Consider the following 14,963-nt stretch of genomic DNA (forward strand, 5'->3'; position numbering starts at 1 on the left):
CAAAAACAAACTTTCGTACTACTTGTTGTTTGATACACATGGCAACAAGGTGTTTATGACTGTTGTCAAATAAATACTGTTTCATCACAGCTGCACAGAATTGATCTTTCTTTGTTGTATTGTACATCTACAGAAAGGATGTTTCTTATGGCAGATCATTTGACCTGTCACTGCAGGAAAAGCACAGGTGCTAATGTTATTACATTAATATTGGTCACTTACCACTCTTCCACCTAAAGTCTGGTAAACCCACTGTATGCTGCCTGCTCTGCACCAAGCAGCTGACAAACAGCCAGATATTTCCCTCAGGAGTTGATCTAAAGCACATTGAATACTTACATTCAACAGGCATCCAGAAAAAACAACTCAAAAACAATGTTACTGTTGCTCTGTATGCTGTTTTAATGGTAATATAGAAGTGTTTGCTGACCTGTTGGCACATTAGCTTTATATATATATATTGAGAAGTATTGAGTAAACTTAATTGACATTTTATATAATTCTGTATCACCAGTTTCATAATCTTTGCTGAACAGTAGAATATTCGTATTAGATTATATCAGAAGATTTTAAAGAGAGAGGAGGGCCTCCCCTGGGGGGCTCCAAACAGTTTCAGGGGAGGCTCAGTGTGTGGATGTGAAAAAATGTTACATTAGTTATCAGATTAAGTATCAAAAGATCACGTAGAATAGCCTAAATGCGTGATATTGTATTTGGTGTAGTGTGAAGTTATGTCAAACAGTAATATCAGGCTATCTTGGCTTAAGTGTTGAGTGTCTTATCATGATCCCATGAGCATCCATGAATTGAGCGAAACTAAGCAAGTAAACTAAGAGAGGGTATTTTCCTTAAAAATCATGGTTTATGTAAAATAGAACATTCTTTGATTTTATTAAACCACTGACTTCATCAATATATTCTCAATTCAGCATGGTAATTTTACCACAAATTAATTACAGGAAAATGTAAAAAAGATTTTTTTGCATAATAGTAATTGAAAATAGTTTCATGCAGTAAAAACATAGGATCAGGCACCTGGATGAAAAAGCTTTGCTAATTTGATGCATGAAAAGCTTTGGTCAGGCAAATTCCCTCATGTCTGTATGCATGCTTAACTGGTTACATGACACTGACAACATGGGAAGACTACAGCATGCATCTAGTTCACCAGTGCAAACAGGAAATGTCCAGACTGTATGACGTCCAGATACTAGGAAATGATTAAGTAATGCATCCAGATAAAACAGATAGACATGCTATTCCTGCATATCAAAGGAAGTCCTTTTAGCAGATGCTTGATCCAGACAAACACTGCTAGATACATTCTGTCTGTTCTTATTGTATTACTGTTGCCCTGCATGCTACCGTCCTCTTAGATCTGTCAGTAAAGAGAGAACCAAGACAAACTGTTGTAAAACTGTCTTAAAACAGGAGGCTTCAAACGTGGAGGCAGAGGTGGAGCGGATGCCATCATAAAATGGAGCCAACGCTGCATGGGATGGAGGGAGAGAAAATAATAAATGGGTGGGGGGAAACAAAAAAGGACATGAGAGGTTAAGACAACACCGTACAATAACGGAAGACACATGGAAAAACATCTTTTATTTGAACAAACAATGGTTCAAGACACTGAAACCACTGATATCATTTTTTTAATTATGGAATGATAATCTGACACACCCAGCATATTGATTTGAAGCAGTTTATTTAGGGAGTTTGCCATGGTACATGAAATATCAACCAGACCACAGCTGCAGTAAATAGGTGACCAATGAAAGTGAAACGTTTAAAACAAAAATAGTAAAACAAAATTAAAACTACTCATAGAGTAAAGAAACCAATGCCCCTGTCCTAAAGCACAGAATAAAGAAAAATAAAATGTCTTTTCCACACAGGTTTTTACTGCATTACATGTGATTGTCCTCAAATACCTGTAGAAAAATAAACATAAAAGAAAATTAAAAAGAATACAAAATAATATTTGATTTCAAATTGCTTTTGATAAATAAAAATATAAAAAAGACAAATTGCTATTTATCTTTTGACACCTTCACAAGCCCTTTAAAAAACGTTGCCTACCTGCGCAGCGGCCGTTCTTGACAGTGAAGCCTTTACCACACTGAAAAAGAGAAGAAAGGAATTTATTGGTACCAAACCAAATATGTTAATTCATATGGGTTTTATCGAAAGATTTGAAAAATATCACTGAACAACTTGATACAGTGAAAGAAAGCGAGAAAGGTTGTTTGTTTTTTTTTGAAAAATTGCTGCAAATTGACTTGAAATTGGCAGTAAGAGAGAAAAATAAAGACTGTAGTTTATTGCATCAGCTCAAAAGGCCAGTAACACAGACTGACTGGAACATTACCCGTGTTCATAATTAATGCCGTGGATCCACAGTGCATACCTGTGTGTCATTGGCAAGCGAAGACATTTCCCTCTCTGTGGGATAGGCTACTACCACCACGGAGTTCATTTCAGCAGGCTGAAGGACGCGAGTGATGGAGCTGCCATCAGGCCAGGAGACCTCCAGTACTGTCACCACATCGTTTCCTAGGAGTCATGACCAGAAAAGTCACTGAGCATCACGAGGAAGACGAAAATAAATCTTTCAAAAAGTCACATAATTTTCAGTATGTGCGACGACAACACAATATCACATATTAATGTAAGAGTTCAGGATTTTGGGAAACAAGCTAATTTGATTTCTTGCTGAGAACTAGATGAAAGAAACTCTCATGTCTGTGTAGTATGTGTAATAAGTAGGAAGTTAGAGCCACACAGGAAATTAGTGAGCTTAGCATAAACACTGAAAGCGGGGGGAAACAGTTAGACTGGTCCTGTCCAGACTTCTTGCCAGAAAATAACATATATTTAATTTCTTTAATCCATATACAAACAGAAATGCAAAACTGACAATTGGGGATTTTACTGGGAGTTTCTTGGTGAACAACAGCTGGAAGCAGTGACTTCTTGTGTTGCCGTGTGTTACACCACGCAAGTCTCTCAAAAACCGCCAAGAGTTGTTTCTGTTTGTGTATGGATTAAAAAAATTACATACATGTTAATTAATGAGCTTTAGATGTGCTGTTAGGCTTTTAAAAAAATATTTTGGACAGAGCAACGCTAGCTGTTTCCCCCTGATTCCAGTCTTTGTGCTAGGCTAGGCTAATTGCCTCCCTGCTTTAGCTTCATGTGAATGATAGATATGAGAGTGGTATCATATCAATCTTCTCATTCAACACTTACTAATAAAACTAATAAATGTGTACTTACCAGAATGCTGAACTATTCCTTAAAATAAGCCTGTACTTATAAGATCAATGTGTATACTGAGTTTAATACACATCATCTTAAATAATGGCAACATACACTCTCTTTTACTTGAGAAATGTGGCCCATTTTCATCCAGTGTCTATAAAGTGTGTAGGCGTAACTTACCTAAACCAAAGTGGGCAACAGGCTCCATCTCACACAGGTACCCTGAGCCTCCGTCTATGATGCGTGTTTGGGCTCCACTCTGATTGGTAAAGGCTGTTACCTTGGCACCTCGAGCAAAAGAGCCAAATTTGGTGCGAGGGATGATCCGCAGCCAGTTATTGGACGAGCCCTGAAAACAAGGGTGACAGGTTACGTTGTGGATAGTCAGAAGTTGTTTATTATCAACAAACACACACGTATGTAAGCACATGCGCACACCTGTGTGACCTTGAAGACAGAGATTGGCTGCTGGGCGCTCTCTCCATGAGCCAACAGCAGGTCCAGCTGTCCGTCCCCATCCAAGTCTGTCACAGTGCCACCTGTTCAAAACAGGCAGAGAGCTTCACTGCACTGACCTACATAAGAGCTGTGTCACTGTAAATCTCATCCAAACACAGAGGCAGCTCAACATCAGAATATTTTGTTAAGATTACAACATTTTGACAATGAAATTGATGAAAATATGTACTCCAAAGTCCTCAGGTCTGAGATATCTGACCTGTTCCTCTTCCTTGTGGCTCTGCAGCATCTCCCACATTAAGCTCCTGGATCACAGGGTCTGCATCAGCTCTCCTCGACACCCTGCATCAAACACATACGATTCTTTAAAAAAAAGGTGATAATGTACTCAATAATCCAGGATTTGTACTTCTCACAGTTATTTCTTATATGTAGGATGTCTCTCATTTGAGTTTGGGTTCACATAATAATTGAAATCTCACCTGAACAGCCTGTTGGGGGCGTTGCCTCTGTAGGCAATATTGTTGAAAAACACCTCCAGCTCCTTGTCATTATCAAAGTCTGCAGCGATGACCGTGCGAATAGAGGAGGGGGTGGCAAATCCTCCAGTAGCAATATTCTGCACATGATAACATAGTGTCAGGCTTGATGAAATCTCGTCATTTTCAGACATTTACTTGTTTTCTTTACTTACCCGGAATTTAGAGTCGCTGCCCTGCAGGAAAAGTCTGTGTGGACCATTCCAGTTGCCATAGACGATGTCCGTCTTTCCATCGCCATTGAAGTCAGCTAGTGCTATTCCTCTGCCATGCTGGTATCGGTCCTCCACACCTTTACAGGTTAACACAGTATTAAAGTAATAACGCTGCTGGAGCTGGAATATAATATACTGTTTTCAGATATGATGTCTTTTCAAGTACAATTATTTCGAACAAATATAAGAATATAAATAGATAGATTTTTATATCTAAACGACATTCTGGATGTTCTGCATAATACAAAACAGCTGTACTTATGCACAGTATATATGGGCATTCAGTACAGTGGACTTTTCAAAAATCCTTTGTTTAAAGAAATGTTAGCTGTATTTCTGTACTTAAACAAAACAAAAAATAGAATTTTTGCTATAAAATATATGAGATAAAAAGGACACACTTTGACAGGCATACAGTTATCTTGTATAACAACTGCACTGAAATGCTACTGTTATTTTAAAAAACTATAACTGCTTTCAGCTTCTTTCCTTTCTAATTCTCACCTGCTTTTCTGGCCATATCAACAAAAGTCCCATCTCCATTGTTCTTAAACAAGAAGTTGGGTCCATTCTCATTGTCACAGAACACATCCGACCTTGCCTGGCTTAGGATTGGTCCAACCACCACGCCACGGCCGCCTGTGCAACAACCAAAGTCTGAATGCAGGTGCCAATTTGGCCAACTCCAAAACATCACAAGCTTTATTTTTCTCTAACTGACCAGTGTACTTGTTGACTCCAGCTTCAGCAGCTACGTCAGACAGAGCAATGATGCCCTTGGTCAAATCACTGGCAGTCTCATCCATTTCTAAGAGGGCGTGGGGACCGATGTTGCCACTGGCATAGTTGGCCACGTAGATGGAGTAGCGGCCAGTTCCCTGCAGAGAAACAACAGGCAAAAGAGTCACAGACGGAATTGACAGAATTATCAATCACGTAAGAGAAAAGGAGAAAGGGAAAATAAAGAGGATGAGATGTGAAGAACCAAGCCATCAGACAAAGTGGGTATACTGACCTTTCTGTCGACACATGCCACAGAGCGCCCTGCCATGCGATTAGCAACGCCACGACGCACATTGAGCTCGTCACTGAGCAGATCCTCAAAGCGGCCATTACGAAACTTGAAGAGCTTGTCTGAGTAAGTTGCCTGTCCTGCAAAAAAAAAAGAAAGAAGAAAAAAAAAGTCAAAAATGAGGGTGCAAAATCATTCATCTACCTGAAATTACCTGCTGGGGTCATGCAATTTGTATTTTTTCTGAGGACAGATCATAATTTACCAGAGTAGGCATTGTTTGTGTTGAGGAAGTAGATCTCCTCACGCCCGTCTCCATCCACATCACAGGCAGTAACTCCAATGGCGTTCCCTGCTCGGTCCCTCAGTGCATAGTATGGAGAGTTACTGTCATCAGTAGCAATGTTTACCAGCCTGTTCTGGGTGCGGTCATACTTCAACACCAGGTTGGGGCCGCTGTACCTGATGGAGGATAACAAACAGGTTTATTTTGCTAACACATTTTCATATAACAGCTCCTGCAAAGTGTAATGAACATGGAGATGTTACATTGATATATTTATACACTCACCCTGCCACCACCACTTCTAGGTCGCCGTCACCATCCACGTCAGTTACCGCCATCCCATAATTGAGCTGTGTTGGATTGTGTAGGCCATCAGGAGGAAGCATAGTCTGTGTTACATCCTGAAGCATGGGGTCGGAGTTCTGAGCATGGGACTGATGCCACAGTCCGACCAGCAGGAGCAACAGACCTGAACCCCACATTGCTCTAACCTGGTGGCACACAGGGCATTAAGCATTTAACTTCACAGTTCATGAGAATTTTCTTATATAGACATGACCTGTTAGAGAGCATGCAAGCAAATTACTTGAGCATTTTATCTCACAGTGCTGACTCAGCCTACACCATGAGTAATATGTAAAAGGAAGCTCCACCAATTTACTTGTCTCTCTTATGAGTCCCACAACTTAATAGAAGTGCAACATTATAGGTCAGTACATCAATACTTATGCAGAACCTTCGAAATTGACAATGATAATGGTGTTCACATATGATAAACATAAAATATATAAGAAATCATAACACTAAGCAGAAATATAGAGATAGAAGTTGAGAAAAGTCCAAAAAACAACGACAATCTGTGGAGAGTTAAGATTTTAAGTTTGATATTATATGGAAAAATAGAGAAAAGAGATGATATTTGAATACCTACCTGAAAATGTATATTTTTGCATCTACAGTACAGTATGAGCGCATAAAAAGCAGGGTATTTTCTGTATTACCGATTCCTTCTGGTTTCATTGTTAAAATGATGCATGATATAATCATTTGCTTCACGAAGTGATTCATGTACAATATAATGAATACTCTTTTACCCCTGCATAAAGCCTATTTCTCATCTCTGCCTGCTCCTAAACAGAATCGGTCAAATGCAAGGGATTTAATACCGTCTTACCTGACAGCTGTGTCAGTGTGCAGGATGCAAAGGACCTGACTTGGTTGCAGTGATGTGTGTGCCATCTGCACTCTTATTATATCATTTAAGACCTTACACAACGTTTTAAATTTTACGAAACAGCTTGTGTAACGTGAAGGCCATTTGGCCAATCAGCGACGAGCAACTTGAGTGTTTCGTTGTGTTGGCCAATGGCTGATCTGTGTTTCTGTGCACGTGTATGTAAGTCGCGGAAGTGGGTTCTGTTTTGTAGGCGCAGCTAGGTAAACACAGCACAGCAATAACACATAAATAATATTCTCAAGCGACGGCACATTAATTATTTATATCGAAATAGAAATCCTGACCCATTATGACGATGTATATTCTGCTAAAAAACAAATTGGACGTGAAAACTAACCTACACTAGTTTTGCCGCAGAGCCACTTAAGAACACCAATTCCCAGAGTGCTTTGCGTTTTTACGACTCCTGCGTCAGTAGTGCGACGAAAATCTGCTGCTAAACAAACCAAATACGGGTAAGCTGAAAGAGTAACATTTATTCTATATACGTGTGGTTAAAAACTAGTCTCAGTGAAAATAAATTAACAGAATTACATTTTAATGCAAGCTGGTGTCAACTTTATGTTTGTGTCCTCAATAAATAATGTTTACGGCTTCAGCGAGAGGAAGCTAACTGTGGTTTAGCTAACCGCTTTATATTAAATGCTTCTCCCAGAGTAATTGTCTAGTTCAAGACGTTGGAATAAAAAATGCAACGATAATGTCATTAAAATTATTCACGACTTGTTTGGAAATGTATTAATGTTTGAGAAATATTTAATACTTTATTTCAGAATCACTATCATCTTTATAGGCCAAGTATGTTTTATGTTTTTAGTGGCCCTCAACGTGCTTTCACTAAGTAACAACACAGCAGTCTTCAGAAATATACACAAATAGTACGAAATTGTGGTGTACTTATTTTTATTGCTTTGCCTTTTCTCCTGTTTCCTTTCCTTGTTGATCCAGGTGTTTTAATTACATCTCTTAATAATGGAGTCGGAACAGCCAAAGGAAGACTGCACCACTGCGCAGCCTTCATCCACACCCGCTTCTCAGTCGAAGAAACCAAGTCAGGCTATGTATGTGCCCAAACAACGACTTCCTGCCTCCAAAGACAAAGCTCAGACTCAGGGAGAAGTTAAACCAAGACCTAGGCCTCGCTACACAGACAAGGCACGAAAGAATGCCAAAAACAAGAAAGACAAGGCTGGAGCCGGGGGAAAGACAGCACCTATTGAAGGAGAAGATGGGAGTGAGGTACAGAACGGTGAGAGCAATCCTGAAGTGAAGGAAGAGTGGCTACAGGATACAGAGCTGGAGAGCAATGGGCAGCCTGACTCAACCAGTGGGGAGGCGGCGTCCTCTCCTGAGGAAAAGGCGGAAGAGGAGAGTTGGGACACCTTGTTCAATGATGATGGGGATTGTCTTGATCCACACCTGCTTGAGGAGGTGAGAAATCAGACTAGGTTTGGATGAAAGGAACAAAGAAACATAATGTAATGTAAAGTAACAGTATAGACAGCTGAGCTGAAACTGTGCTAAGCCACCAATGGTTCTTCATTGGTGGCTTATTCAACTACTGCTTGGCTACCAGCTGACCTGAGATATTTAATCATACTGTAAACTGACACAGGTGTGCAGGGCAGCCTGTAACACCTCACAGGCCTCATTATAACTCTGATATACTAATGCCTATGTTGTTTACTGCTCCACCACCCCGACCAACTCCTACGCTTTTGGTATTGTTGACTTAACTTAGATCTTATGTGTGTGTGTCAGGATGCAAGTCTTCAATATGGGGGTTGTCTCCGACTGAGCTTTGACACCTAAAAGCAGAGATATAAATCACACTCTCTTTTTCCTTTTAGTTTAAATTCTTTATTTACTCATCTGCTCACACTCCCTCCTCACTCCTCCAGCTGGCTCTGAAAGAAGGAGGAAAAAAGAAGTCCATCCAGGCAGCCAGATCTGATAACTACAACATGGACCAAGATGACGATGAGGACATCGACCTCACAGATGACGAACTCTCTCACATCGTAGAGATCTATGATTTTCCTACTGAGTTTAAGACTGAGGATCTTCTCAAACTGTTTCAGTGCTACCAGTATGTGAAATTCAAAGTACTACTTACTACTTGAACTGATGTTAAATGGCCTTTGACATATCAAAAACAGGAGTCCTGGAAATTTCCTTTAATTTGACATCTCAGTGTGGGATCCCTGGTACCAATATCTCAGATGACTTTAAGTATAAGTTTTATTTACCTTCATGCTTTCAGTAACCTTTCCTTCTTTTATATTTTCAGACAGAGAGGGTTTGACATTCAGTGGATTGATGACAAACATGCCCTGGGTCTCTTCTCAAGCCCCATACCAGGTTAGTGAAATGCTGCTCCATATAAAAGGCTGTTGAGGGGGGGCTTATAATATATTATCCTCTTTGACTCTTTCCCTCGTCATAATGTGAAGAAACCTGTTTTAGTAAGGACGATCAGAGGGCCTTTAGTTGTCTGTAACCTCTGACTGAGAATCTAAACATTATAAATCTGCACTGACTGCTGAGGTATTATATGATGTAAGTTGTTTCTTTTACTTTGTCTGAGGGAACACATTCTTCCACATAATCTTCCACAATTGCTTTTTTCATTGTATAAAAAATATCAAACAACCTGTTATTTCTTTTCCCTTTTCAGCCCGTGAGGCTCTGAGATCCAAACATTTGCTCATGAAGTTGCGACCACTATCCAAATCCTCCCCTGCCATAAAGGCCAAAGCCCGTAGCTGCTCAGGTACAAATACAGTTGGCTGTCTTTCTGGTTCTCTATTTGTTTGTCTTCTTTATTTCACACATATTTGAGGACTAATATTATCTTAATCCACCTTCCATCCCAAGACTACCTCCTGCCTGCTAAGGAGAGACCTCAGACGAGTGCAGCACTGGCTCGCCAGCTTGTGATCGGTGCCCTTGGTGTAAAGAGCAATGTGACAAAGGAGCAGCGGGAGGCAGAGAGGAAGAAGCTCCAGGAAGCAAGAGGTAGAGATGAGCTGTGGTCAATAGAACATTTTAGCCCTCATTTGACAGTCTCTTTGCCTCAGTGCTTGCGTCATAAGCTTTTCACCACAAGAGGTAGCTGTGTTCATACTTTACAAGGAAACTGCAGTTGATAGTGTAGTTGCAAGTTGATGCCAAGAGAAGTTGCTCTCCGTCCATTCCTGTGTAGATAATAACAGGTCTATAATCAGTACAGCAGCCATTTCCCCTCACAGATGGAACATAAGTATATAAGCACAGAAAACCACAAATGGCCGTCCACTGAATAGCCAGTCAGGAAGTCAGAGCCTTGAGTATAGTGAGCTAAAAAAAGCTTCTTTTGTTCTTAGCATGATGCACTGCTGTGATCGTCATTTAAGATCACAACACCAGAGTAAATGTCAGTGCAGACGTGCATCTTGTGCTGAACATTGTGTCCTTGGACTCGATGCCACGTTTGGTCATATCCACAGTCTGCCTCAGCTCCTCAGAATCCTGCATGTGGCAGACAGTGATATAAATTTAGAGCAACAAATCATAAAATGTTGTTTAGTTAAGGGCTTTTGCTGATTGATATATGATGAACTGTCTGTCTCTGTAATTTATCTTTCAGAAAATAAGCGCCTGGCAGTCAAACAGAAGGAGGATGCTTGGGAGGGGAAGTGACTGGACAGAATACTACACCCCCCCTACTGTTGTTTGGTTTTATTTTTTTTGGATTCCTTGATTCAGCAGAGGCTAAAACCTTCTATTACCTCTTCACACTCGATAAATACTGTCCTTCTCCTGCTCTGTTTTTCTTAAGCAGACACTCCTTCCTACCACCATCCAGAAATGGATTCCCACCATTTTTTTTCTTCTTTCGGACACAACAGTCCTTCACCAACTGCTACAGAACATCCAATCCTTCTCTGTCTGTTAGCCTGTAGTGTTACATCACATGAGAGCGCCCACCTCTGTTACCTAACCTTTATCTTCATATTTAATTTGTGCAGGGTGTGAAACACAATAGACTCACTTACTGTGATATCTCTAATATTGTAACGACGGCTGAGCCTAATCATGTCTAAAGGATAACTAATTCATTTATGTTATTCATTTTTGTCTTTAAATGGACATTTTATGTTTGTAAAGATGATCCAAATAAATCCACCTGTAAATGTGAGGGGTTAAATTCAGTCTTCTGAAATAGTGCATTGTTAAGAGTATGTTGGCAGTTGTATTAAAAGTTGTCATTTTAAAAAAACGCAGTGTTGCTTGCAGGCAGTTTGAGACTCGCTTCAGTAAATGGATTCCAACTGGGCGCGTCTTATTAAACTTCTTCTAAAAACCTTCGAGTCAGTTCAGTTTCCAGCTCACACCCATTGAAAGGCCTCTACTCAGCAGGTTGATTTAATTTAATGTTTGTATTTTGTGCTGATGATATGTCATCTGTTCTGAAGGACAAATCTCAAACAGAAGAGCTTTTAGTGGATAGACACAAGTTTGTCTTCATCTTTTGAGCCAGTTAAAATTTAAGCATTTCTTGGTTTAAATGTTTCGCAGAGAAAAAATGTGAACATTTGTGAGACAAAGCAAATCAGTTATGTGTCTTATATTCGGTTCATGTTCAGATTCATCTGTGGGACTACCTCCTGACTCTTTAAACCCATTTTTAAAAATCTGACATTTAAGTTTTTTATTTAAAAAACATTATGAAGAGCATTATTATTATACAGAACTAGTATGATTGGAGAATAAATCCCCAAAAACTAGCAGTATGGTGTTTTAATGTTGCCTGCACAGCCAGCAGAGATGCCTGGCTGGTAGATTGAATAAGCAGATATTGTATTTCAGTTGCATACATTATAATCTGTCACACTGGATACTGTACAAGTATTATAGCAAAATACGTTTTTCAGGCACTATTTCAACTCTAGGTTTGGTAACATGTTTCCATTCCAGTTAAAGTATATCTGTGTTGATTGAGAAAAATCAAAACAATAGTGTTCATAAAGTCTTTTCAAACTGCTGGATTTTAAAGGTTTAACTTCCACCTCAGTTTCACAGTTAAGAGCACGTTTTCATAATTAGGATGAGCTCCTTCAGACACACTCATCGAGGCTCAAGAGACTTTTTTTGACAGCTTGAGTCAGCTGCCTCTGAGACTTCACCCAAACAACCACAGGCCATATGGCACTACGTTTCATTCACCTTAAGAGCTGCAAATTGTTACTTGTTTTCAGTCAGTGAGCTTTGTGTTCAATCTGTAATGTGCTGTTAACATTTGGCTTCATTGGCTGCTATATGTTGGAGAAAATGTTGAAAAGTCAGATGATAAATTGCAGTACACTTAAATGTTTGAAAAAAGGATCAGTCATATTAAAACATGTTGCCTTTAGACACCGTCAATCATACATTATGTGCCTAATATTCAACACTATAGCTACTTAATATCTTAAATCTCTACAATCCAGTGCTGCTGGAGCAAAGAGTTTATATCTACATCATTGGCTGAGGGCAACAGAGACGCTGTGCCACGTGGCTCATCGTGGGCTAATTAAAGTGTTTCAGCTTCAAAGGAGGCACCATTGCACGCTCAGTTTCTGTGTTCACATCTTTTTAAATTAACAGCCATTTTATGCGATCCAAATACAATCTCTGCACGAACAAATCCCATTTCATAGGCCCCTCATCTCTAAAGATGATCTCTATTTACATACACCGGGATCAGTGGATTAGGAATCACAAATGAGCCCAGCACATTTAAGTTTATGAAAATGTATCTGACAGCATTTGTGTTTTTATGGACAAAACGGGAAAACTGAACAAAAATGATAAAAAAAAGATAGATAAAAAGATTTTATTTATGCCTGCTGGTACATCATAATTCATTTAAAATTGACCAGGAGTCATAAGTGATGATATTTAAAGGTATAGGCAAAGAGCGTTGTGAGTTTTAGTGTCTTAGTTCTCACTTTGACTATACTTTGATCAATTTAAACTTGTATACCCGCTGAGGGTAAGAAAAAAAGGTGGATAAAGTCTATGACAAAAAATATGATATTGTTCAGGGTTGGTAAACTGTCTTTAGTTTAGCTTTTCCTTTTACCCTCACATACGGTTCATCATCAGTCTCTACACCAATTCACATTCATTATTTCCCCCATCAGTCAGTAATGAAGAGTGTAGCAACATGTTTGAATTGTGATTTTCATACACAAAAATGTGTATCAGCTGCACAAAAATTAGATGCATTTTATCTCCATTTTTTTAATATTAACTAACCACATTAGGAAAAGTCCACCTAGACAAAATAAGTATTGGATGTTTACAGCTCTTAAATGTAAAAATTGGTCAGATTTGACCCTGAACAGTATGTAAGGGTTAATATCACGTAAATCTCTTTAAGGCTCAAAAATAAACAAAATATAACTTTTACCACAATTTTATGAGACTTTTTGTAGTGTGTGTCGAGTGACGAGATCATGCCTTAATTTGTAACTAATTAAATTATTTTCTTGTTATTGACGATTACGTTTTTTAAAACTGTTGCAGGGAGGCATTTGCTGGTCTCAATGCACACATGATCCTTCTCTTACATAATTTATCTTCCAAAAATGACTGCCAGTGTGGAATAAAAGCAAATGTTTACACATATTCAGAACAGCAGTGGACCTCCCTCTGCGCTGTTGTTCTTCCAGCTGAACTACACTCTGCCTGCAGCTGCTCATCTTTACCATCATCTTGTGAGATCCGAGCCCTGGCCATAATCTCATGCTTTACTGTGGCTTCATGAGGAGGAGATGCACCGCAGAGCAGCCCCGTGGGTGTCTCACACACAATCATTAGGTTAACTACACAAACACAAACCACTACTGAGCCACCAGTGGTCCCAAGGAGCAGAGAAACACTGTTATGTCATGGAGCAAATGAAATGTGGGGCTTGGTCCAAATTAAGGAGCAATTTAATGTCCAACCACAACAAAGCACTCTGGTGTTGTCGGGTGGCACTTTTCTTAGCACCAAACACTGTCAGCAAAGATGCCTTACATCACCCTCCTCCCCTCCACAAATTCAACGCTTTGCTACTAATGACACAGTCAGTTTGATTGCCACCTGAGAGTCTGGGCATTAGCACAACAGCATGTTTTTTTAAGATGACAGTGTGCACTTAAAATGAGATTATTAAAGTTTTGAGAGAAGAAATGACAGTGTTCCTTTTTCAAATAAAAAATTTAATTCATATGCAAAACTGCACTGTTCCTAGTCAATACACCTGCTGATACACTCACTTAACAAGTAACAGTAACAATGTGCTGCCACTGTCCCTAATAAAATATTTTATTTATAGTATATCTCTCAGTAGTAACTTTCTTTATGTAACTCACTTGATATTTATTGTCTTTTTTACTGAATGTGAAAGTGATATTCTTTTCCAAATCATAAGTCCCATACTTAAAGTATAGCCTATGTAATGTGACAGTGGGAAGCTGTGAGACTTACCACTGTGTGGTGTGTGTGGGTGTGTGTGTGTGTGTGTGTGTGTGTGTGTGTGTGTGTGTGTGTGTGTGTGTGTGTGTGTGTGTGTGTGTGTGTGTGTGTGTGTGTGTGTGTATGTGTGTGTGTACGTGTTCATCAGTGGGAATGAGGTTGGAAACAACCATAAAGCACCGGTTAGGTCAGGCTCCTTGGGAGAGGATGGGAAACCCAGTCGCTCTTTTTATAAACCTTTATAGAATCTGCTAAACAGGGCAATGGAGTCTAAGTGGTACTGTGATCAGAGTATCACATTTGCACAAAGCACTGTATAAACAGCATGAACAGCTGTGATTTTATTTATCTTCACTATATAGTCATTTTAAAAAGAGGAATATTAGTGAATTAACATTCTGTAAACTTTAACGTTAATCTTATTTCTTTTTTTATTTTCTGTTTTACATTACCAACTCTGCAGTAA

The 14,963-nt window shown here is 39.3% G+C and overlaps 2 protein-coding genes across 2 annotated transcripts; one reads left to right on the top strand and one right to left on the bottom strand.

Moving 5' to 3' along the window:
- Positions 1-1,688: 1,688 nt before the first annotated feature.
- Positions 1,689-7,056, bottom strand: crtac1a (cartilage acidic protein 1a). Its single transcript, XM_062432989.1, has 14 exons — positions 6,947-7,056; positions 6,058-6,263; positions 5,752-5,948; positions 5,490-5,626; positions 5,196-5,352; positions 4,979-5,113; positions 4,415-4,551; positions 4,203-4,339; positions 3,980-4,062; positions 3,700-3,800; positions 3,442-3,610; positions 2,408-2,553; positions 2,080-2,119; positions 1,689-1,931 (listed from the first exon to the last, which is right to left on the bottom strand). Exons 2-14 carry the CDS (start codon positions 6,252-6,254, stop codon positions 1,924-1,926), a joined length of 1,644 nt encoding a protein of 547 aa, XP_062288973.1. The 5' UTR covers positions 6,255-6,263; positions 6,947-7,056; the 3' UTR covers positions 1,689-1,923.
- Positions 7,057-7,220: 164 nt separating this feature from the next.
- Positions 7,221-11,375, top strand: r3hcc1l (R3H domain and coiled-coil containing 1-like). Its single transcript, XM_062433015.1, has 7 exons — positions 7,221-7,464; positions 7,958-8,440; positions 8,911-9,098; positions 9,300-9,370; positions 9,687-9,782; positions 9,887-10,027; positions 10,638-11,375. The coding sequence occupies exons 2-7, from the start codon at positions 7,982-7,984 to the stop codon at positions 10,688-10,690; spliced, it is 1,008 nt and encodes a 335-aa protein (XP_062288999.1). The 5' UTR covers positions 7,221-7,464; positions 7,958-7,981; the 3' UTR covers positions 10,691-11,375.
- The last annotated feature ends 3,588 nt before the right edge of the window (positions 11,376-14,963 follow it).

Source organism: Scomber scombrus, chromosome 2, assembly GCF_963691925.1.
Source record: "Scomber scombrus chromosome 2, fScoSco1.1, whole genome shotgun sequence".
NCBI classification, from domain to species: Eukaryota; Metazoa; Chordata; class Actinopteri; order Scombriformes; family Scombridae; genus Scomber; species Scomber scombrus.